This window comes from Saccopteryx bilineata, chromosome 2, assembly GCF_036850765.1.
Source record: "Saccopteryx bilineata isolate mSacBil1 chromosome 2, mSacBil1_pri_phased_curated, whole genome shotgun sequence".
Classification (NCBI taxonomy): domain Eukaryota; kingdom Metazoa; phylum Chordata; class Mammalia; order Chiroptera; family Emballonuridae; genus Saccopteryx; species Saccopteryx bilineata.
This window is the reverse complement of record NC_089491.1, coordinates 102,716,782-102,740,984: the sequence shown is the minus strand read 5'-3', so window position 1 is coordinate 102,740,984 and position 24,203 is coordinate 102,716,782. Positions and strand designations below refer to the sequence as shown.

Here is a 24,203-nt window from a genome sequence, read left to right as displayed (position 1 = left end):
TAGAGTCTGTGTCATATGACTTAATTACAATGTTTTATTTTCTTACTAGCTTTTAAGAATGCCTTTAGTATATAAAGTAAACCATGGCCATAAAGTTTAATCCCAGGCATGTTTAAAAGCTCCTCCATGTACCACATCTAAAGAATTTCACTGATGTTCTTCTCCTGGATACAAAGGCTTCTTTGACTTGCCATATTGTTTCCTATGAGTGGTCTCTAGCTATTAAACTAAAATAAGAAACATGTCATGTGATTAAAATGAAGCAAGAGACAGATAGCATTATGGAGACAAGCAAACATACTTTTTAAAAAGTCTAATAAACCCAAGGCAATTCCAATGCAACCAGAATTCAATATCAACTGCCTTATGTCCAAGAATGGTGCTCTGCTTGGCCCAGTACATAGCTGCGCCTTTGCTAAAATATGAACAAGATGGAGCTGGAGGTCTGTTCTTCATATTCATTTTGAAATATCCCCTAATTTTTGTGAGCAGTGTATTTGTGGCTTTTTTCTACAATGTTATTTTCACATCTATGCATTTGGGTTCTACCCCACCAAAGAGTGCTAATCCCTTCATCTAAGAGAGCCCAGGACCCAGGATGTTCACTTGCCCCCTGCCCACCACGCCTCCCAAGGAGCAAGAAATGATTGTGCCCTTCACACACCCCTCAGCCAGTTGCATATGCACCTTTCTCCCCTAAACCAGAAAGAACAGAAACTCAGGACAGCCCATGTTGGCCAGCACGCTGCACGTACACACTGAATGAATATATCAGGAGAATTGAAATGACATAAATTGTCTCAGAAGTATCTATAAAGGGAATTCAATGGAAATAGTTGGCAATTCTCTTTCTAAACAACTGCCACCACCCAGGAGAAGGTGAGCAGTGTCACCGATTCCAGGACTACCCCAGGCATGCGGCAGGGCGCTCTACCCACAGTCAACACACTGCACATGCCTTGTCGTGGGCAGGATGATTGAACTAAGAAAGCATTCAAACTTTTCTTTTAAATGTTTTTTACTTCAAAATACCATTCTTTGGCCTTGTCAAGTTTTATCAATCATTTTCTACAAGCACACAGAGATGGATGCTTCTCTTAGTGTGGACCCGGCATGTGGATGTGTTCCCACCACGTATGTGTGTCCCATGTAGCTTTAGAGAAAGACAAACATCAACTCTTTAGATCATGAATTCCATCACTGAGGAAGAAAAGGTGTCCTAGAGTGGTTAAAACAGAGACTTGAGGTGTGTCTTCATTTAGTCGCTAACTACTACAAATACACTGCTCACAAAAATTAGGGGATATTTCAAAATGAATATGAAGTAATAAAATATCCCTTAATTTTTGTGAGCGGTATAATTGCTTTCTAAAATTCAGTCTTTAGACTGTGGCTTGCTAACTAAAAGATATACAACAGAGTGATTGAAATGAAATAAACATGAGGCATTTTCTGAGGTCACAATTTAGATTAAACCATTTCATAACAACCAAGGCAACGTGAGCTCATCACCCAAGGAATCAGCTTTCTAACAGACTCATTCCTTAGCTTTCCAGTTCTCTTGTTTAAATTGACTTGAATTAGCATTTTTCTAAATGGATAAGCTGTAACAGGCTATGAATTTTATATAAAAACCACATTTAAATACAGAACTGGCCCTCAAGAAGTTCAGAACCAAGTTGATGATGGAGAACACATAAATCTGTCCAAAGTCACTAACACCTTAAAATAACTGGTCTGCTCTTTAAAGTACTAGTCCCATTGATATCTGTATTTCTAACACTACGCATTTTTATTTTTTGTGTGCAGTGTTGGAAATTCTCTCCTGACATATTTCCTTTCTAAAAAGAAACACAGTTCAGCCCATTTTAAAATGTCAATCTGGTATTAGAGTCTCCCTTAATCAAATAACAAACATAAACACTTCATTTCTCTGCAGTTTAATTATAAAGAGTGCTTGGAGGTGGGGAGCATCCTTTAGGCGGTGTTCCGTCAGGAGACGCATGTCACAAATATGGATAAACATGTAATCGTCTTGAAATGCAGTGAGTCCTAACCCACTGTCACCAGTCAGCAGCACTCAAGGGGCAGCCTTCCCTCTGGAATTGTCTCTAGGCTGTTAACCTCTGAAATCATTTCCTTACTAAGTAAAATCACAGCAGTCCATTTTGAAAAGGGCTTACCTGGTAATTTGTGTTCTTGTACTGAAGTCTAGAGACCTCATTGAACGTAGAACTTCAATGCACCCCAAGTACTGCAAGGGGAAGAAATGTACATCGTGAGCCCTGGGAGCGGGGGTGAGGAGACCCTTCCTGACAACATCAAGAGCACTCCTGGCAGCCATACTCATTTAGTAAATCGCATGTAACTTTCTATTCATGGTGATGTTTTTGTTTCCTGTTTCTAAGAAAGCGATAACTCACGCTCTTAAGAAAATATTCCGAGTGCTTGGATTAGCACTACACTCAACTCTTCTGAAACTCATAATATTTTCATTTTATTTAGCAATACATTTTTTAAAACTTTTTGTTGAGGCGTAACATACATGCCAAAAAATGCGTATCTGCCCTGTAATTATCACCCAGACACCAACATCTTAACATAATATTTCTAGTTCTACTCAAGGTTCTAGAGCTTTATAATTTTGAAAGAAAAAATGAAAACACTGCAATACCGACATTTTTACCAATATTAAATTTTATTATTTTTAAATATATATTTTGGATTCTACAAATAAACTGTAGATTATTCTCCTCAAAGATGTTTCATTTTGGTTTACCAAAAAGCCCTTTTCTGCCATTTTTTTCCCCTCCTTAAGTTAGAAGCAGGGAGGCAGTCAGACAGACTCCCGCATGCACCCTACTGGGATCCACGCAGCATGCCCACCAGGGGGCGATGCTCTGCCCATCTGGAGTGTTGCTCTGTTGTGGCAAGTGCCATTCTAGCACCTGAGGTGGAGGCTATGGAACCATCCTCAGCACAAGGGCCATCTTTGCTCCAATGGAGCCTTGGCTGCGGGAGGAGAAGAGAGGGATAGAGAGGGAGGAGACAGCGAAGGGTGGAGAAGCAGATGGGCACTTCTCCTGTGTGCCCTGACCCAGAATCGAACCCGGGACTTCCACACGCCAAGCTGACACTCTACCGCTAAGCCAACCAGCCAGGGCCCTTTTCTGCAATATTTAACATAGATTTTCAGAAGTACACATCTACATTTGTTGTTAATTTTATTTATGAGTTTCACACAGGAAATGTATGTGTGTGTGTGAATGTATGGACATAACTAAGGCTACAGATAAACAACTAGACAGGTAAAGATACAATATTTATGTTCCAAAGCCCATGGAGAGTTTGAAGGTATGGATGCTTTGTACCGGTGCCTTTAAATTTAGACTCAGCAGAAGGAGGTTTCATGCTATAACACAAAAAAGACTGCACGTGAATTATTCAGAAAAGCTGCATTTGAGCCTCGCTCTGGAATATCTCATTATGTAACTTTAAGCAAAAGTTCTCTAAGCCTAAGTCTCTCTAGGTAAAATGTGGCTTTTACTACTGTGACCATGACTCAGTCAGTGGGCTCCAGGGAGATACAAAACAAAAGAGACAAAACCTTGAACAATAGAGCCCGGAAAACCTCCCAGAACCAAAGGGACTGAAATATATATGAGAGAAAACGCAAAGTCTTGGCATTTAGATGTAGAAATTCCTGCATCTGTCTTACAGAAATTTAAGAAAAAGAAAAAAAATGCAGGGAAAGAAATATTCAAGAACAAAAAGATTAAAAAGTTTAGTGTTGGGGTAGACAGGAATGTTTCTATCTTTAAACTCCCAGAAGAAATAAGAAAAAAATAAAAAAGGTTACTTTTGGAAATATGGATACTTAGTTTCAGCACAAAAGGATCAAGAGAGAAACATCTTAAGAGCATTTCAGAAGGAGAAGAGAAAACAGGTTCTCTCTCTCTCTTTTTTTAAGATTTTATTTATTAATTTTAGAAAGGAGCAAGAGAGAGAGAAAGAACAGAGGGAAGAGCAGGAAGCATCAACTCCCATATGTGCTTGGACCAGGCAAGCCCAGGTTTCAGACCAGCAACCTCAGCGTTCCAAGTCGATGCTATATCCACTGCACCACCACAGGTCAGGCTGGAAGTTCTTGTTTAAAATATATAGATAGCCTGTCTTGTTGATAATAACTAATCTAACAGGTGTGAGGTGGTATCTCATTATAGTTTTGATTTGCATTTCTCTAATAACTAGTGAAGATGAGCATCTTTTCATATATCTATTGGCCATTTGTATTTCTTCTTGGGAGAAGTGTCTGTTCATGTCCTCTTCCCATTTTTTATTGGATTGTTTGCTTGTTTGTTGCTGAGTTTTGTGAGTTCTTTATAAATATTGAATATAAGTTCCTTATCTGAGCTGTTGTTTGAAAATATCATCCCCCATTTAGGTGGCTGTCTGTTTGTTTTGGAGAGGCTGCAGAGAAAAAGGAATCCTCATTCACTGTTGGTGGGAATGTAAAGTAGTACAACCACTATGGAAGAAAGTACGGTGATTCCTCAAAAAATTAAGAATAGAACTACCATATGACCCAGCAATCTCTCTACTGGGTATATACCCCCAAAACTCGAAAACAGTGGTACATAAAGACACATGCAGCCCCATGTTCATTACAGCATTGTTCACAGTGGCCAAGACATGGAAACAACTAAAATGCTCTTCAATAGAGGATTGGATAAAGAAGATGTGGTACATATATACTATGGAATACTACTCAACCATAAGAAATGATGACATAGTATCATTTACAACAACATAAATGGATCTTGATAACATTATACTGAATGAAATAAATAAATCAGAAAAAACTAAGAACTGTATGATTCCATACATAGTTGGGACACAAAATTGAGACTCATGGACATAGATAAGAGTGCAGTGGTTACCAGGCAGAAGGGAAGGGAGGAGAGGGAGGGGGTGGGAGGGGAAGGACATAAAGAGAAACAAATATATGGTGATGGAGGATGATTGGATTTTGGGTGATGGGTATACAGTGATGTTTTCTCTAAATCTTGTACTCTGGTTGACCAATGTCACCTTGTTAAGTTTAATTGTTTAAATAAAGATAATGTAAAAAAATAAAAGACAAAAAAATTTCTTGGCATTTAAAAAAATATAGCTAGATAGATAGATAGATAATTGATTTTAGAGAGGGAGGAAGGAAAAACGAGAGAAAAACATCAATTTTTTTAAATGTATTGATTGATTTTAGCAAGAAAGGAAGGGGGAGAGAGACACACAGAAAGACAGAAACATCAATCTGTTCCTGTTTGTGCCCTGACTGGGGATTGAACTGGCAACCTCTGCACTTTGAGATGATGCTCTAACCAACCAAGCTATCCAGACAGGGCTACATAGGATTTTTTGTTCCACTTATTTATTTTTTTGTTCCACTTATTTATGCATTCAGTGTCTGATTTTTGCATGTGGCCTGACAGGGGAATTGAACCCACAACTTTGGCATATTGGGACAATGCTCTAACCAAGTGAGCTACCCAGACAGGAAGTTCTCTTTCAGCACCAAATTCTTGAAGACAATATTATTGAAAGTCTCAAGAAGACAACTGTGGAGACAAAAGTCTTAGTTACGCTCAAGCTGGCATATCAGTGGGAGAGCAGAATGAGGACTCAGAATGCTAACCACCCACAGATACTCTCTGAAACAGTCACTTCCCGAAAAACAATGACTACTAAAGAGAGCGAGAGGTGGTGGGCTCAGAGAAACCATGAGAAGGAAGGAATCAACAAACATTTCAGGTGTGTCTTATGCCTTAAGAATTATTCATGCAGAACTCTAAATGTGTTGTTTTGTTTTTTTACAATGATGAGGAATTCAGTCTCAGAAGATCTCAACACAGCTAGTAGGGGACAGATACAAAGGAGAGAGGCATTGTATTTTGGGAAGGTAGGTCCAGAACTGACTGGTTCTAGATGGCAGTATATATATGGCACTTACATGTGTGTGTAAAAAAAAAGTGAAAATAAGAATAGAATAATCAACTTCCAAACTAAACAGCCCAAGCAGCAAAAAGAAAGGGGAAAACAGAAAGTGTACACATGAAAGACAAAAGAAAAATATAAAACAAAACCTAACTCCTCAGTCATCACAGTGATCATGAATAAGTCAGATGCGCCAATGAAAGGTCAGAGGCTTTCACCACTGGTTAAAATACATGTGTGTTAAATAACATGATAAAACAAAACCGGGAAGGTCAAACAGATTCTAACCAGCAAAGGAAAGCAGGAATATAATGGGGGCTGGGGGGGATATTTTATTTAAAATCACAAGAAAGAAAAAGAAATGTTGAATAAAGTTAAGAATGTGCACTATCACACTGAAGAAATATTTAAATGGAGGGCGAATCAAGAAAGAACACCTGCACATATGGAAAGGCATATTGTGATTTCTGGATCGAATGACTTAATACTAAAAAACATACCAAGTCTCCCCCCCCCCAAAGTCATCTACAATTGGAGTATTGTGTCAGGGAACATGCCAATGGATTTATTTTTACCCTCAGATCTTGAAAACTCAATTTCAAAGATCCCAGAGAACACAAAGGAATTCATAAAGAAGTTAAGAATGAAAAGGAACTAGGAGATTTCAATACCCCATTAACATCATTAGATAGGTCCTCAAGAAAGAAAATTAACAAAGAAACAGCAGACTTAAAGGACATATTAGATGAACTCGATTTAATAGATATCTTCAGAACCTTTCACCCTAAAAGAGCAGAATATACATTCTTTTCAAGCGCTCATGGGACATTCTCTAGAATAGACCACATGTTAGGGCACAAAAGCGGGCTCAACAAATTTAAGAAGATTGAAATCATATCGAACACTTTCTCTGATCACAATGGCATTAAACTAGAAATCAACCACAATAGAAAAATTGAAAAACATTCAAACACTTGGAAACTAAATAGCACGTTATTAAACAATGAATGGGTTAACATTGAGATCAAAGAAGAAATTAAAAAATTCCTAGAAACAAACGATAATGAGCATACATCAACTCAAAATTTATGGGACACAGCAAAAGCAGTCCTGAGAGGGAAGTTTATAGCATTACAGGCATACCTCAAGAAGCTAGAAAAAGCTCAAATTAACAACTTAACCCTGCATCTAAAAGAACTAGAAAAAGAACAGCAAGTAAAGCCCAGAGCTAGTAGAAGGAAGGAAATAATAAAGATCAGAGCAGAAATAAGTGACATAGAGGCTAAAGAAACAATACAGAGGATCAATGAAACCAGGAGCTGGTTCTTTGAAAAGGTAAACAAGATCGATGAACCTTTAACAAGACTCACCAAGAAAAAAAGAGAGAGGACTCAAATAAATAAAATTAGAAACGAGAGTGGAGAAATAACAACTGACACAACAGAAATACAAAATATTGTAAGAAAATACTATGAAGAACTGTACGCCAAAAAACTAGACAACCTAGATGAAATGGACAAATTCCTTGAATCATATAATCTTCCAAAAATCAATCTGGAAGAATCAGAAAACCTAAACAGACCAATTACAACAAATGAGATTGAAACAGCTATCAAAAAACTCCCAAAAAAGAAAAGTCCTGGGCCTGATGGCTTCACAAGTGAATTCTACCAAATATTCAAAGAAGAACTAACTCCTATCCTTCTCAAGCTATTTCAAAAAATTCAAGAGGAAGGAAGACTTCCAAACTCCTTTTATGAGGCGAGCATAATTCTGATTCCAAAACCAGGCAAAGACAACACAAAAAAAGAAAATTATAGGCCAATATCCCTGATGAACTTAGATGCAAAAATCCTCAATAAAATATTAGCAAACCGGATCCAGCAATATATGGAAAAAATTATACACCATGATCAAGTAGGATTTATTCTTGGGAGGCAAGGCTGGTACAATATTTGCAAATCAATCAATGTGATTCATCACAAAAACAAAAGAAAGGAGAAAAACCACATGATAATTTCAATAGATGCAGAAAAAGCATTTGATAAAGTCCAGCACCCATTCATGATCAAAACTCTCAGCAAAGTGGGAATACAGGGAACATACCTCAACATGCTAAAGGCCATCTATGACAAACCCATAGCCAACATAATACTCAATGGGCAAAAATTAAAAGCTATCCCCTTAAGATCAGGAACAAGGCAGGGTTGCCCCCTTTCACCACTCTTATTCAACATAGTTCTGGAAGTCCTCGCCACAGCAATCAGACAAGAAAAAGAAATAAAAGGCATCCAAATTGGAAAAGAAGAAGTAAAACTATCATTATTTGCAGATGACATGATATTGTATATAGAAAACCCTAAAGTTTCAGTCAAAAAACTACTAGACCTGATAAAAGAATTTGGCAAGGTGGCAGGATATAAAATCAATACTCAGAAATCAGAGGCATTTTTATACACTAATAATGAACTGTCAGAAAGAGAAATCAGGGAATCAATCCCCTTTACCATTGCAACCAAAAAAATAAAGTACCTAGGAATAAATCTAACCAAGGAGATTAAAGACTTGTACTCAGAAAATTATAAAACATTGATAAAAGAAATCAGGGAAGATACGAATAAGTGGAGGCATATACCGTGCTCATGGTTAGGAAGAATAAACATCATTAAAATGTCTATATTACCCAAAGCAATTTATAAATTCAATGCAATACCAATGAAAATACCAATGACTTACTTCAAAGACATAGAACACATATTCCAAAAATTTATATGGAACCAAAAAAGAACACGAATAGCCTCAGCAATCCTGAAAAGGAAGAAAAAAGCGGGAGGTATCACACTTCCAGATATCAAGTTATATTATAAGGCCATTGTACTCAAAACAGCATGGTACTGGCATAAGAACAGGCACATAGATCAATGGAACAGAACAGAGAACTCAGAAATAAACCCACAGCTCTATGGACAACTGATATTTGACAAAGGAGGTAAGACAATACAATGGAGTAAAGACAGCCTCTTCAACAAATGGTGTTGGGAAAACTGGACAGCTACCTGCAAAAAAATGAAACTAGACCACCAACTTACACCACTCACAAAAATAAACTCAAAATGGATAAAAGACTTGAATGTAAGCCATGAAACCATAAGCATTTTAGAAGAAAACATAGGCAGTAAGCTCTCTGACATCTCTCGCAGCAATATATTTGCTGATTTGTCTCCACAGGCAAGTGAAATAAAAGACAGGATAAACAAATGGGACTTTATCAAACTAAAAAGCTTCTGCACAGCTAAAGACAATAAGAACAGAATAAAAAGACAAACTACACAATGGGAGAATATATTTGACATAGCATCTGATAAGGGGTTAATAACCAAAATTTATAAAGAACTTGTAAAACTTAATACCAGGAAGACAAACAATCCAATCCAAAAATGGGCAAAAGAAATGAATAGACATTTCTCCAAAGAGGACACACAGATGGCCAATAGGCATATGAAAAAATGTTCAACATCATTAATGATTAGAGAAATGCAAATTAAAACCACAATGAGATATCACCTCACACCAGTCAGAATGGCGCTCATCAATAAAACAACACAGAATAAGTGCTGGCGAGGATGTGGAGAAAAGGGAACCCTCCTACACTGCTGGTGGGAATGCAGACTAGTGCAGCCACTGTGGAAAACAGTATGGAAATACCTCAAGAAATTAAAAATCGAACTGCCTTTTGACCCAGCTATACCACTGTTAGGAATATACCCCAAGAACACCATAGCACTGTTTGAAAAGAAGAAAGGCACCCCCATGTTTATGGCAGCATTGTTCACAATAGCAAAGATTTGGAAACAGCCCAAGTGTCCATCAGAGGATGAGTGGATTAAAAAGCTTTGGTATATATATACTATGGAATACTACTCAGCCATAAGAAATGATGACATAGGATCTTTTACAACAACATGGATGGGCCTTGATAACATTATACTGAGTGAAAGAAGTAAATCAGAAAAAACTAAGAACTATATGTTTCCACACATAGGTGGGACATAAAGATGAGACTCAGAGACATGAACAACAGTGTTGGGGTTACAGGGTGGGGGGAGGAGAGGGAGGGGGTTGGGGGGGGGGGGCGGGGCACAAAGATCATGGCTTTTCAGCATTGGCCATATTCCCCCCTTAATCTATAGACAGACAGCAAATATTTACGTATGGTGTTCCCACTATAAAGACTGCTGTCTTAGGGACAAATGCTGACAAACTATTTCAGCAGTTCCTCCTTCTTCAAAGACTTATATGTAAACATAGAGCTCCATGTTTCATAGGACATACTCAAGCTCACTCCATGCTTCCTGGTGCTTTAGCACAAGGGAATGCCCCCCCCCTTTTTTTTTTTTTGTATTTTTTTTTTGTATTTTTTCTTTTATTTATTTATTTTTTGTATATTTCTGAGGATGGGGATGGGGAGGCAAGAAGACAGACTCCTGCATGCGCCTGACTGGGATCCACCTGGCATGCCTACCGGGGGGAATGCTCTGCCCATCTGGGATGTTGCTCTGTTACAACCGGAGTCATTCTAGCAACTAGGGCAGAGGCCATGGGGCCATCGTTAGTGCCCAGGGTGGATTTGCTCCGGTGGAGCCTTGGCTGTGGGCGGGAGGAGAGGGACCGGGAGGGGGGAGAGGGGGAGGGGTGGAGAGGTAGATGGGCGCTTCTCCTGTGTGCTCTGGCCGGGAATCGAACCCGGGAATCCTGCACACCAGGCCAATGACTCCGACGGGTCTACCATATCATGCTTTTTACTTAAAAAAAAAATTTACATTTCTTTTGAAAGCTGATGAACAGGAGACACCAAATCTACCTTCTTTATTAGATCTAGCTAATAACACTGTTCTGTCTTTTTTCCAAATAGCTCCAGATATATGGAAAAGATTTATATAGGCGGATGGGGATCCTCAAACCCCTCAGCAAGATCTTCTGAGAATGGCTTTTAAGATACCTAGAGGCAGAAAAAGCCCAATAGAGATCAGGGGGAACTACCAGCTTTTAGGATACACCCTTAAAGGCTCCAGCACCCCAAAGGGGTCTCAAAGGATGCCATCTGGGTCCTGCTTCAATAGTGGAAAGGAAGGTCATTGAGCTAAAGCCTGCCAGGCTTACACACCTCTGCTGTGAGGAAACAGGGACACTGGAAGGTGGGCTTCCCCCTCACTCCTCTAAGGGAGGGTTCAGTCTCTTCCAGGCCTGCTCCAGCCACCTATGACCTAACCTTGCCCAGAATGCTGGGGTTTGCCACTGAAGGCTGAAGGTGCCCAGGGCCGTCGGCCCCATCTACGACACTGTGGACGAGCCTAGGGTATTTCTTCCAAGAAGCAGGTAAACTGATCTCATTTGCACAAGGGCCACTTAACTATGTTTTGCCTGAATAGTCAGGTTCTTTATTCTTCCCTCAAAGATCTCTGTTGTGGGTGTTGATAGTCCTATTTTCTGCTGCTTTGCTTAATATATAGTGTTTCCTTTATTCCTCCTACCTCAATGCCCCACTCATATTTCAGGCTGGGACCTACTCTTAATTTAGAGCTCTCTTTCCTCCTTTTGCCAACTTGTATTATGAATTTACCTTTGCCACCCAGCTTAGTGTATCCCAAGGTTCTCTTTACCAGGCCACAGTCACAGAGCTCCAGGGAAAAGCAACCTGGTCTCAACTCTCCAGGCAGAGGAGAACAGAAGCTCCATATCCACGCATGCTGCAAATGGCTTTTTCCAGTCTACCTGAATCATTACCAGCTAGAAGCAGCGGTCATTGGGACTTGGACATGAGCTGCAAAGTATAGAATGGTGACAACAATTCCAGTGCCATACGGACTTTTCCTGTGGGGAACTTTCCTGGACTCCTGCTCCCTGTGACAGCTCCTAACAGACTGAACTGTGGTTGGGTTGCATTTTTCAGGGATTTGGCATGGTGAGGGGGCCAACTTGGACTTGGGGAACATGTTAAGGACACTACTCATTTATGGATTCTTGCTGTATTGGCCAAGAGTTTGCTTAAAGGCTTTTAATCACTGTAAAAAAAATAGAGGACTAGATGAAGAAGATGGGGCACATATACACCATGGTATATTATTCAGCTAGGAGAAATGGTGACATTGGATCACTTATAGCGGAATGGTGGAGTCTTGGTAGCATTGTGCGGAGTGAAATAAGCGAATCAGAAAAAAACAGGAACTGCAGGATTCCATACATTAGTGGGACATAAAAGCGAGACTGAGAGGCATGAACAGGAGTGTGGTGGCTATGGGGGGTGGGGGGAGGGAAGGAGGGAGAGGGGGAGGGGAGGGGGAGGGGTACAGAGAGAACTGGATGGAGGGTGGCAGAGGACGATCTCTCTTTGGGTGATGGGTATGCAACATAACTAAATGACAAGATAACCTGGAAATGTTTTCTTTGAATGTATGTACCCTGATTTATTGATGTCACCCCATTAAAATAAAAATTTATTTATATATATATAAAAAAAAAGAATGAAAAGGAACTGGAGGAAGTTCTGTGATATTCACGTGGGAACAGACAAATCATGGAAAGGACAGGAATGGGCCTAGTGAAGAAGGGCGTGCATACCTGGGGGAGTCCCTGCAAGAAGGGTAAGCCAGCTCACACACGTGAGGACAGGAGCATGGCTATACATGAGGAAGAGAATGAACCAACACAGCCCTGCCCAAGGCCGTTCTATGTGAGTGTGTGAGGTGCGTGTTAGGCACACTGCGCTGTATAAATGGTATGGCCTCCCCAACACGCCCATCTTACATGGTGCACAAAAATAAATCCCAGAAAGAGCCTGACCTGTGGTGGCGCAGTGGAAAAAGTGTCAACCTGGAAACGCTGAGGTTGCCGGTTCAAAACCCTGGGCTTGCCTGGTCAAGGCACATATGGGAGTTGATGCTCTCTGCTCCTCCCCCCTTCTCTCTCTCTCTCTCTCTCTCTCTTCCCCCCCTATAATGAATAAATTTAATAAAAAATCTTTAAAAATAAATAAATAAATAAATAAATAAATCCCAGAAAGATTAGAGGGCTAGAGCTAAGAACAAAATCACAGAAGCATTACAAGAAAACAAAGAATAGTATTTCTGTGACCAGACCTAAAACCCGAAGGCCATAGTGAGCTCATGAAAATCAGTAACATTTGTAGGGAAAGACAAATGATATAAACAGCATGAGAAGGCAAGAGAAAGAGTGACAACAATGCAATCAATTAAGAAGGATCATCAACTCAACAGAAAAAAGAAAAAGGGCCAGGAATACAAACACAGAGGAAGACAGACAATTGGCCAGTATGCATCTGCAAAGACCAGTGATCAGAGAAATTAAAGCAAAAGCCAGGAACAGATAGAGCTTTTTGCCCAGCAGAATGGGCAAATCAGATGAGGCAGCAGGAAAACGGGTCATCACATGTTGCCAAAGAGAGTGTAATCTGGAGAAACCTTTCCACAAGACTATTTGGAATCATCGATGGCTATGAAAGATGTGCTTGCCTTTAACCCAAGAATATAATTTGTAGGACTATATCCATGCTTAAGTACATAAAGTTGTACATACAAAATATTCATTACTTAATTGCCTGTGTAGAGGGAAAACTTAAACCCCCTCTTCCAATGTTTATCAATAAATGTATAGTTACACATTTGGGGCACATCCTAACTATGATTCCAACGGCAGATATTTTAAAAATATTTTAAGTTTAGAATCTCCAAAAATACTATTACTTCCTCCACATTTTACTGTTAGAGCAAGTCACGATATTGGTCCAAATTCAAAGCATATGGATGACCCAAGGGTATAAACACGAGGACGCTAGGTTCACTGGACGTGCCTTTGGAGACACGGGGACCCAGAGACGAGATGAAGACACAGGTGTTGCCAGGAGGAACGGTGGTGGGAAGGAGGAACAGGGAGGGAGGACAATGATCTATGAATACTTCCATATTGTCTAAACATTGTATAACAAGGATGTGTTCGTTTCTTACTTAAACAACTACAAAAAAATAATAAAAAATAAATATATATTTTTTCCACCAAAAAAAGACTATACTTCAGCAAGTTGGACATCCAAGCTACAATGCAGAACTGATCAGAAAGCAATCAAAGACACCTGGAGACTCTAATCTCAAAGCATCTGGAACCACCCCCCTCGAAGTTCTGTTGAATTACCTTGTTCTGATCATGTAGTGGAGAGTGGAATGTTCGGGGAGGCCTCTCAGGTGGGCTAAACCTACACTTCAGTGATGGAGCAGGTATGGGTGTGTGGTCCCAGGAAGGCCCACGAGTCACTGTCCTGGGGGTTTGGCTGAAACTACCTGGAACTGCTGGTCAGGAGTGACAGTTCCAGTGCAGCCTCTCAGAGCTGCACAGCTTAGGGTTAACTGCTCCTTAGTCCCTAAACCTTCCCAGTCAGAGGACGTCAGGAGAAGTAATGAACAGTTAACCCCAGTACTGTCCACCCTCAGTGACTTTTATGGGCACCTTTTAAGTTCATTTGGAATTATGGTGTGCCCAGCCTTCTTATTTTCAAGCATGGTCCATAAAAGGGGTGGCCATCCATGCTAAGCCTCAAAAAAGTCTATTGTACTCTGAATATTTTATTATTAGCACATTGAGTAATTTGGCTTTTAGACTCTGGTACTGGGCAAAAAGACCCATAAAACAAACAAACAAACACACAACAGTGTCTCTTAAATGACTTTAAAATACCTAAGTAATTATTAAATTGTTGCTATTAATTACATAAGCATTTATTTGCTGACTACATGTAAAAATCTCCTATATTGTTCACGTCACAACTAATAAATACTTACCTGCACCTGTTAGGATGCTCAGGTAGAAAGAAATTGGACAGGTTTCATAGTGCCTTCAGAGACCTTGCAGGTTACCAGCCACGCCTAAGAAGCTATACCATGGGCAGCAGAAGGAACGTGCCGAAGCCAGGGTGAGAGAGATCGCAGAGAGATTGAAGAGGGGACCACAGAGTACCATCCACATGGACATGAAGTCTGGGGCAGTTGGTCTTGAAGTGTGGTCAGGCACGGACATCCTTTGGGGACTTGTCAGGAATGCATCCTGCATCTCCCACAAGGTCTCTAGGGGTTCCGAAGCCCACTTCAGTCTGAGATGTGTCTATATAGAGACTGCTCTGACTTTGCAAGCTTGCTTTATCTGATCACTAATGGACATAGGCTACGTAAGTTCAAATCTTGGTTCTGTAACCGCATAGAAACTTCTCTTTATTTTTATGACCTCTTCTCCTTTTAGTTCAAACTGGCCTCGTCCAGCCTAGGAGCACACTGACTCAACTGCCTTCCTCTCTCTTGAATGTCCACCCGCTCCCTTAAGCACTAAGCCCCAAGGACAATAAGGTTCTAGTCAGCATCAAATAACCTGAGGAACAAAGCTTCAGGCCTATTGACCACCGAGACAGTTTCAGTCAAACTAAAGATAACATCTAGGCCTCAGCTGTGTTTCAGCTCCAGACCCAGAAAAGTGAAACCACTCACTGACCACGCCCTTGTGAAACCAGACAGCAATGCCATGGCCAACATCAGGACCGGAGGCCCTGGTCAGCTGCCCCCTATCTTAGTGCAGACCAATCAGCAGAGACCACGACCCTAACTCTCTTAGTTGCAATGACAAATGATTTTCCCCCTATTAACCCACCCCCTGTACGTCACAGGGGATCCAGGTCCCAGAGCAAGAGCTCACCTGTGGCTCCAGGTTTGGTGCCTTCTCCTTAAATAAACCTTGACTTTCTTTGCTGCAAATTCCTGCTGGCATTGGATTGGGCTTTGATGTGCGCAGCCTAATAAACCCCACTCGGTTCAGTAACAGTTCTTCCATCTAATAGGTGTAACCTTAATTTTCCATGTTTTTTAACTTAAATCTCCCAGTGCCTTGCTTTCTTTATGGGATGACAACATGTACTTCCTGGATTTGTTGTGATAACAAAACCCACCTCAAAGTATCGCACTCATACATGCGGTTTGAGATACCACCAACATCCTCATTTGTATACTTTAGTGAGGTTCCTAGGGGCACCTTCATACACATGGTTAAGGACTCAGCTAAGTTATTCATACTGAGCTGAAATGGCACATGATTCAGTAGGCTTTATTTCTTCAAACTCTAGATTACCTTGAGGGTCCCAGAACATGACGGCTTCGAGCTCCTCCTGCTTCCTGTGATAATCTCCAGACACACAGCCCCCTAGTCAGGGCATCAAAACATCCCAGATCTTATGAAACGAATGGCATGACATTGGTAAATGGACTTTGTGCAACCCGAGTTCGTGGTATTAAAATAAAATCATTTCCCATCAAGTTTCTGAAGGGTTTATTCAGGAAATGAGGAATATAGGCAAACAGCACTTTTCATAAAAAAAAAAAAATGATAACTCAAGAACACAGCATAAAATTAGCTTCCTGAATGATAAATGTTAAAAGCAAAACACGGAAGGGTGGAGACAGAATTCCTGCAACAGAACTGAGAACGTCACTGATAGAATAAACTGAGCCGGCTTGTTCTAGAATTCAACGAAATAATGGGGGTGTGTGGGAAGACATCAGAGCCATCAAAAGAAAGCTGCCACTTAAAAAGACCTGAAAGAAAACTCCCTTCACCCAGAGCGAGCCAGCTAAAGGAGGAATGTTGTTCCTTCGGTGCAGAAGAGGTGATAAGCGCCACAGTAATGAGACAAGAGCGATTATTCTGTAAACAGAATCTTGAGAAAGACTTTCTCTGCAACTGTGGGTCTGAGCTGGTCGCCAATGTGAGCACAGGGCAGGAAGCCAAAAACCGAGTGGGGGAAGATTAGTCACAGGTGTGTCAGCCTCGTCCTGATGTTTTTGCTTCACCCTGGAGAGCCTGGAGCTGCCATCTCAGAGGTCAAGGGGACTTGGAGACATGGGGAGCCCTGGCTGAGAGTGGCCTGAGGGTTACAGCAGGACTGTCCTTACAGCCCTGGCAGGGGGCCTGTCCTTCCCCCAGGAGTCTCAGAGGGAGAAGGCAGTTGGGGAAGGGAAACATAGTATTGGAGCCAGAATTGCAGGAGGCCCCCATGAGATCCAGCAGGTTAGGAATGGAGAGGCCCGGGTCCAAAAACAACAGAAGATTGTCTGGTGTGCCGGCTCGCATACAAAAGAGCAGGGAAGCCAGAGAAGTCTTGAGCACTCACTGGAACCTGAACTGACCTCCAGGCCTCGAAAGGAACCCACTCTCCCCAGCTGCTTGGACCTCCAGGATGGAGGGCAGAGCCCTTGCAGGGTTCAAACGGCGACACAATACTCAGATCAATTCCTCATTCTTCAGGGGAGGGAAGGCACCACTGTCCCCACTGTCCCCTCACAAAGGGGGGGATGTTTGAACAGTGTCACACCCTTGTGGGGACCTTGGTGGACGAGGGGGATGTGTAGAGCCCTCGAGCTTGCTTTTCAGGGCCATGGCCAGATCTGAGTTTTTGCAAAAAGGATCCATTCTAAAGGGTCTTGTTTAAAGAAAGACAGCCTGACCTGTGGTGGTGCAGTGGATAAAGCATCGACCTGGAACACTGAAGTCGCTGGTTCAAAACCCTGGGCTTGCCTGGTCCAGGTACATAGGGGAGTTGATGCTTCCTGCTTCCACAACCACAATTAGAATTACAGCTAAACTACAGAACAATCATCACCAGAATCTCCTGAAACCTGGCTGAACGGAAGTCCTACAAGTAGGGATTTAAAGAAGCCACATGAAGACTCGTAGGAGGAACAGAGACAATGAATGGGTTGGTCCTACACCCATGTATGGTGGTTTAAAATTGGGAGGGATGTATCAGCTGTGGAGGTTCCTTCTGAAGAGTGAGGGGTCCCAGCCCCACAGCAGTCCCCCCAGTCCAGGGTTCCAGTGCCAGGAAGAGAAGTCACCACACCTTCTGGCTGTAAAAACCAGTAAGACAGAGGCTGTTAGAGTCCCAGGCATCCCTCTTAAAGGGCCCACGCATGGACTGACTTGGACTCACTCCCTCTAAGCTCCAGTGCTGGGGCAATAGCTTGAAAGGAACCAGGGATATATGGGGAGGACTGAATTGTTGGGCATCAAAGCAAGAACCGGGGGGTAGGGTGGGGTACAGCTTTCCACAAGACAAAAAAAACTGGCAAAGGCCATTGTCTTTTTCTGAGACCCCCATCACAACAGTGCCAGCAGTGGGGTTCCACATCTGAGTTTCCATCAACCTGGCTCACAATGCTCACCCCATCCAGGTAATTCTCTGAGACCTCTTCCCACCCAGCTTGCAGACCCACCCAAGCTATATCCAGTGGCTTTTCCATACAAATAGCCTCTTGTCTCATGCCTCAGACTTTACTAAAATCTTGTAAACAATCAGCATCTGGCCTCAGCATACCCAGTACCTCTTGCTAAGTGGCCCCAGACCTAGCACCAGTGGCAGCCTGCCATGCTTCACAGCTTGGCCTCCACCAGCCATCTGCAAATCACTCTGTAGCTTATGCCAGGTGGCCCTAGACAGGGCACAGGCAGTGGCTGACCTTGAACCTCCTGGGAGATCCCAGAGCCAGTGCACCCAGTAAACAGCTTCAGACCACACCAGATTACAGCTGTACCACCTCCATGAGCAACACACTCAAGGAGCAGACTCAGTGATCACCAAAGCACCACTGAAGTACATCCTGCTCCATAGGGTCAACTCCTGCATAGCAGCTCCTCTGCTATAGTCACAGGCAGTCCTAAAAGCTGATCAGCCTGAGAGTCAATCTCTCTCAGTGATGCCAGCAGCTTTTAAGGTTCAACTACAACAGGACAAGGCACACAGCCCACCTAGGGGCCACCCGGAGCACCCAGTTCAGGTGATTGGAAAGGCTGTGCTGCTGGACCCTACAGGGCACCTACTACAAAAGGCCACACTGCCAAGTCCAGGATATGTAGCCGCTCTACTTAATACATAGAGACAAACACAGGGAAGCAGTCAAAATACAGAGACAAAGAAACACATCCCAAATTAAGTAACAGGGGAAATCTCCAGAAAAAGAACTAAATGAAATGGAGGCAAACAAACTACCAGATACAGAGTTCAAAACAATGATTAGAAGGATGCTCAAGGAACTTAGTGAGAACATCAACAGCATAAAAAAGGACATAGAAACCATAAAAAAATAGAAACAAATGATACACTAACTGAAATGAAGAATAATTTGCAGAGAATCAACAGTACAGTAGATGAAGCTGAGAATCAAATCAGTGATTTGAAATATAAGGAAACAAGAGATATCCAATCAGAACAGCAAAAAGAATTCAAAAATATGAGGATAGTGTAAGGAGTCCCTGGGACAACTTCAAGCATACCAACATTAGCATCATGGGGTGTCAGAAGGAGAAGAGAGAGAGCAAGAAATTGAAAACCTATTTGAAAAAATAATGACAGAAAACTTCCCTAACCTGGGGAAGGAAATAGATATATAAGTCCAGGAAGCACAGAGAGTCCCCAACAAGATGAATCTAAAGAGGCCCACACCAAGACACATCATAATTGAAACGCCAGAGGTTAAAGAGAATCTTAAAAGCGGCAAGAGAAAAGCAATTAGTTACCTACAAGGAAGAGTCTATAAGACTGTCAGCTAATTTCTCAACAGAAACATTTCAGGCCAGAAAGGATTGGCATGAAATATTCAAAGTGATGAAAAGCAACGACCTACAACCAAGATTATTTTACCCAGCAGAGCTATCATTTAGAATAAAAAAAATAGAGTTTCCAAGACAAAAAAGAGCTGAAGGAGCTCATCACCACCAAACCAGTATTACATGAAATGTTAAAGGATCTTCTTTAAAAAGAAGGAAAAAAAAGATAAAAAATATGAATAATAAAATGGCAATAAATACATATCTGTCATCAATTGAATCTAAGGAAAACAAATGAATAAGCAGAATAGAAACAGACTCATAGATACAGAGAACTCTCTGACAGTTGCCAGATGGGAGGGGATTTGAGGGGGATGGGTGAGGAAGGTGAAGGAATTAAGAAGTACTAATTGGTGGTTACAGAATAGTCATGGGGATGTACAGCATAGGGAATAGAGTCAATAATATTCTAACAATTATGATGTCAGATGGGTGTGGGACTTGTCAGGGTGATCATTTGGTAAATTACATAAATGTCTAATCAGTGGGCTATACAAATGAAACTAATATAAAATATTATATATTGTTATATGTCAGCTAGAGTTGAAAAATAAAAAATGATTAAAGAAAGGGTATAGCTGAGAGTCCCATGAACCTGAGAAATAGTCAGCAAATCATAATAAAATATGTATGCAGCATTAGTTCTTATTTAAAAGAACAGTCATCGGGACAAATCCCTTCTTTTTCCTTATGTTTTCCATGCCTAAGCCAGCACACACTCATGTTGTGTGTTTAACTAGATACAGAACAAGGTACGCACCTGGGATGCCACAGGGGCTCCTCCAGCTTGAGGGACAGAGGTGGCCTTGTCCTTTTATTCACACCCTTCAGGACTGTTGAAATTCCTTCTCTTTTTTGCAAGCACACTACTCTTATTTATAGTTAAAGAATTATTTTTAAAATGTGCATAACTACAGAGAAAATAACCACTATACATATAGAGTTTCAAAGCAGTTTTGCTCTAGAAACTTCACTCCTGAAATTATAACACAGGAGTGGATCCTAATTATTTCCTCTAAAAAACCTTCAGGAACCAAGATGCTCTATCAATTGTTATTTTAAAGAACAAAGAAACAAACTAAACATCCCTCAGGGAACAGTGCTCAGGGTGAACAAGCCACCAAATAGACTCTGCCATCATTGCATATTTATGAAGACTATATAATTACTGAGGAAAAGGACACAGGATTGTCAATGAAAAACCAGACTATATGTTCAGTAAGATTAACCAAGTCTTCCAAAAATGAAAAGAATGATACCAAAATGTTAATTATACGAGTGAACACTGGCTTAGCATTTGCTATATGCCTGGCACCAGGCTGACCATATTGGGTGGGAGTCCTATTACTGGCCCCACGGAACAGTTCTGGGACTAGCTCCATTCCAAAATGTGGAACTAAGGCAAAGTGTGAGGAGGGACTTCCCAAAAGGTACCCAGGTGGCCACCAAACATGTGAAGATGTGCTCAACTTCATTAACTCTCACAGTTATACAATTAAAAACCACAATAAGAAATGGAGAATTGGCATGACCAGGTGGTGGTGCAGTGGATAGAGCATCGGCCTGGGATGCTGAGGACCCAGGTTTGAAACCCCAAGGTTGCCGGGATGAGAGTGGGCTCATCCAGCTTGAGCACGGGGTTGCCGGCTTGAGCATGGGATCACAGGTATGATCCCACAGTCACTGGCTTGAGGCTCAAGGTTTCTGGCTTGAGCAAGAGGTCCCTGGCTCAGCTAGAGCCCCCCCAGGTCAAGGCACATATGAGAAAGCAACCAATGAACAACTAAGGTACCGCAATGAAGAATTGTTCTCTCTCTCTTCCTGTCTGTCTTTCCCTATTCATCCCTCTTTCTTTCTCTGTCTCTGTCCCCCTCACTAAAATAAATATATATATTATATATATTCTTACTGAATCTTAATATATAACATCAACTCATCCTGAAAAGCCTAAAACTACACTTTATATAAGTATTCCCTGCTTTAGTAATATTTTTAAGATTACATAACAAGCCACCTCTGTCTCAGTGGAGTGTCTGCCTGAGAGAGGGACTTTCTATGTGAACTTGAGCTGAGCTCTGAAGTTCATTCGGCTCCCCAGGGTTGGGAAGCTCTCACTCCATTTATTGGACACACAGGCTGGCAAGGACGTAGCCCTTCCCTAACAGTGGGCACCCACCCAAAATGCAGGTAAGATTAACTAAGCTAAAGATAGTAAGAAGGAAATCCATATTTCTTTCATATTATGATATGATTGAAGAAAAAATATATTTTGCTTAAAAACCAGTAAAGATCTGCCTGACCAGTGATGATGCAGTGGATAGAGCTTCAACCCAAAGTGCTGAGGTCCCTGGTTACAAACCCTGAGTTCATCCACTTGAGCACAGGCTCGTCTACTTAAGTGTGGGCTTGCCAGCTTGAGTGCTGGATCATCCACATGATCCCAAAGTCAATGGCTTAAGCAAGGGGTCACTGGCTCAGCTTGAGCCCCCTGGTCAAGACACATATGAGAAGCAATCAGTGAACAAGTAAAGTAAAGCAACTACCAGTTGATGCTTCTCATCTCTCTACTCCCCTCCCCTTCCTGTCTTTCTCTGTGTAAAGTTAATTTTTTTAAAAAAATCTAACTAATAAAGGTTCTGTCTGCAGGTGTAACCAGGAATGAATATGCTATATTACTGATTGAGATTAGTCTGACTAGTCATAAGATAAAGCTAAGTAACAAAACACTAACAAAGCTTACTTATAAAAGAATTTATGTAAAATGTTAAATCCAGTTTGTTGCTCTTATAACCATGATTCAATATCACCAATTCAGTGATCACAGTTTTGTATTCTTTTTTATTTTTTTTTTAAGAAATTAAACTTGCCTGACCTGTGGTAGCACAGTGGATAAAGCATCAAACTAGAATGCTTTATCTTGTTTGAAACCCTGGGCTTGCCTAGTCAAGGCACATATGGGAGTTGATGTTTCTTGCTCCTACTTCCTTCTCTCTCTCTCTCTCACCTCTCTCTCTCTCTCTCTCTCTCTCTCTCTCTCTCTTTCTCTCCTCTCTAAAATAAAAAATAAATAAAATTTTTAAAGAACTTTTTTAAAAAGAAATTAATTTAATGGGATGACATTGATCAATAAGAGTACATAGGTTTCAAGTGAACATCTCTACAGCATTTGAACTGCTGATTGTGTCATGTGCCCATCATACAAAGTCAAATCCTTTTCCATCACCATATACTGTATTTGCCCTCTTTACTTCCCTTCCCCAACCCCCACCCCCAGGTAACCATTTCATTTTTATCTATGTCCTCGAGTCTCAGTTTTATATTCCACCTATGTGGTACATATATATATATATATATATATATATATATACACACACACACACACACACACACACACACACACACATTTGTCTTTCTTTACTCCCTTCAATTAAGCATCCTGTAACAAATCAAAAGTATATAATCAATCCTGTTTTCATCTCTGGCCAAGTTCTCATTACTGTTGAAAGGCCTGTTCCCCTCCGGCTGGTGCACATCAAGGGTTACCCTCTGAGCAAGAAGAATAAACATAAGTGGGAGACACACGTGGGGCTCCCTCCACTTCTCCTCACTCCCACCACGCTGAGACTCACAATTCTGATTCTTGCTAAGGGCCAAGGGGACAGCCTGACTGTGGGAATCTGTGGACAGTTTTTATGTGAACAAAAACCCTAGTTTATAAGTTACTTGCGAGCTTCAGTTCCGGTAACAACCAGGGAAACACACTGACCTGCAGATGTGCCAGTGGCTGACTTTCATCCACTTATCTGAACAAACTGTGCTGAACCTCCTCAGCAAAGAATCTCAACCCCGCCTTTCGACTCCTTTGTTCTATTTTTATTTATTCCCTCTCCTTCTCCCTCCTTATAAAAACCCCTGCCTGCACCAAAAGAGCAAGATGGGTCTTTGAGGACAGGAGTCCCCCCAACTTCTCAGGTGACCGGCACTTGAATAAACCTCTTTTCTTCCCACCGGCACCTGTGTTGTGTAATCAGTTCCCACAGCAACAGGCGGCTGGACCTGCAGGTCATTGGACAGGAGTCCCCCCCACTTCTCAGGTGACCGGCACTTGAATAAACCTCGTTTCTTCCCACTGGCACCTGTGTTGTGTAATCAGTTCCCACAGCAACAAGCAGCTGGCCCTGTAGGTCATTTTTCTGGTTTTGCAGGCACACAGCAGCTTCCCCCTCCCCCAAATCCCTCATGGTGGCAGGAAAATAAATCCTAATTAGAGTGGGAAACAGAAGAAGGGGCATGTCAGTGGAGCAGCCACATTAAGGATCCCTGACAGAGGAAAGCCGACCAGAACAGGACCGAAGAAGGAAGCCGCACACACCCTGTGCACAGCGGAGGGTTGACATGGGGGCACCAAGAGGAAGCCATGTTCTGGCTTCATCCCGGCTCCTGAACCATCTTTTCCAGGAAACAGCAATCGCAGTGATTGGCTTAGAATAATCCAGACC

At 41.6% G+C, this 24,203-nt stretch overlaps 1 protein-coding gene across 2 annotated transcripts in view; it reads right to left on the bottom strand.

The window, feature by feature from the left end:
• Positions 1-24,203, bottom strand: part of SHC3 (SHC adaptor protein 3) — a 139,979-nt gene that overhangs the window by 90,273 nt on the left and 25,503 nt on the right. For both annotated transcript variants that reach the window (XM_066257548.1, XM_066257549.1), the window contains exon 2: positions 2,184-2,254. In XM_066257548.1, coding sequence (XP_066113645.1) covers positions 2,184-2,254 — 71 coding nt within the window. The remainder of the gene's footprint in view (positions 1-2,183; positions 2,255-24,203) is intronic.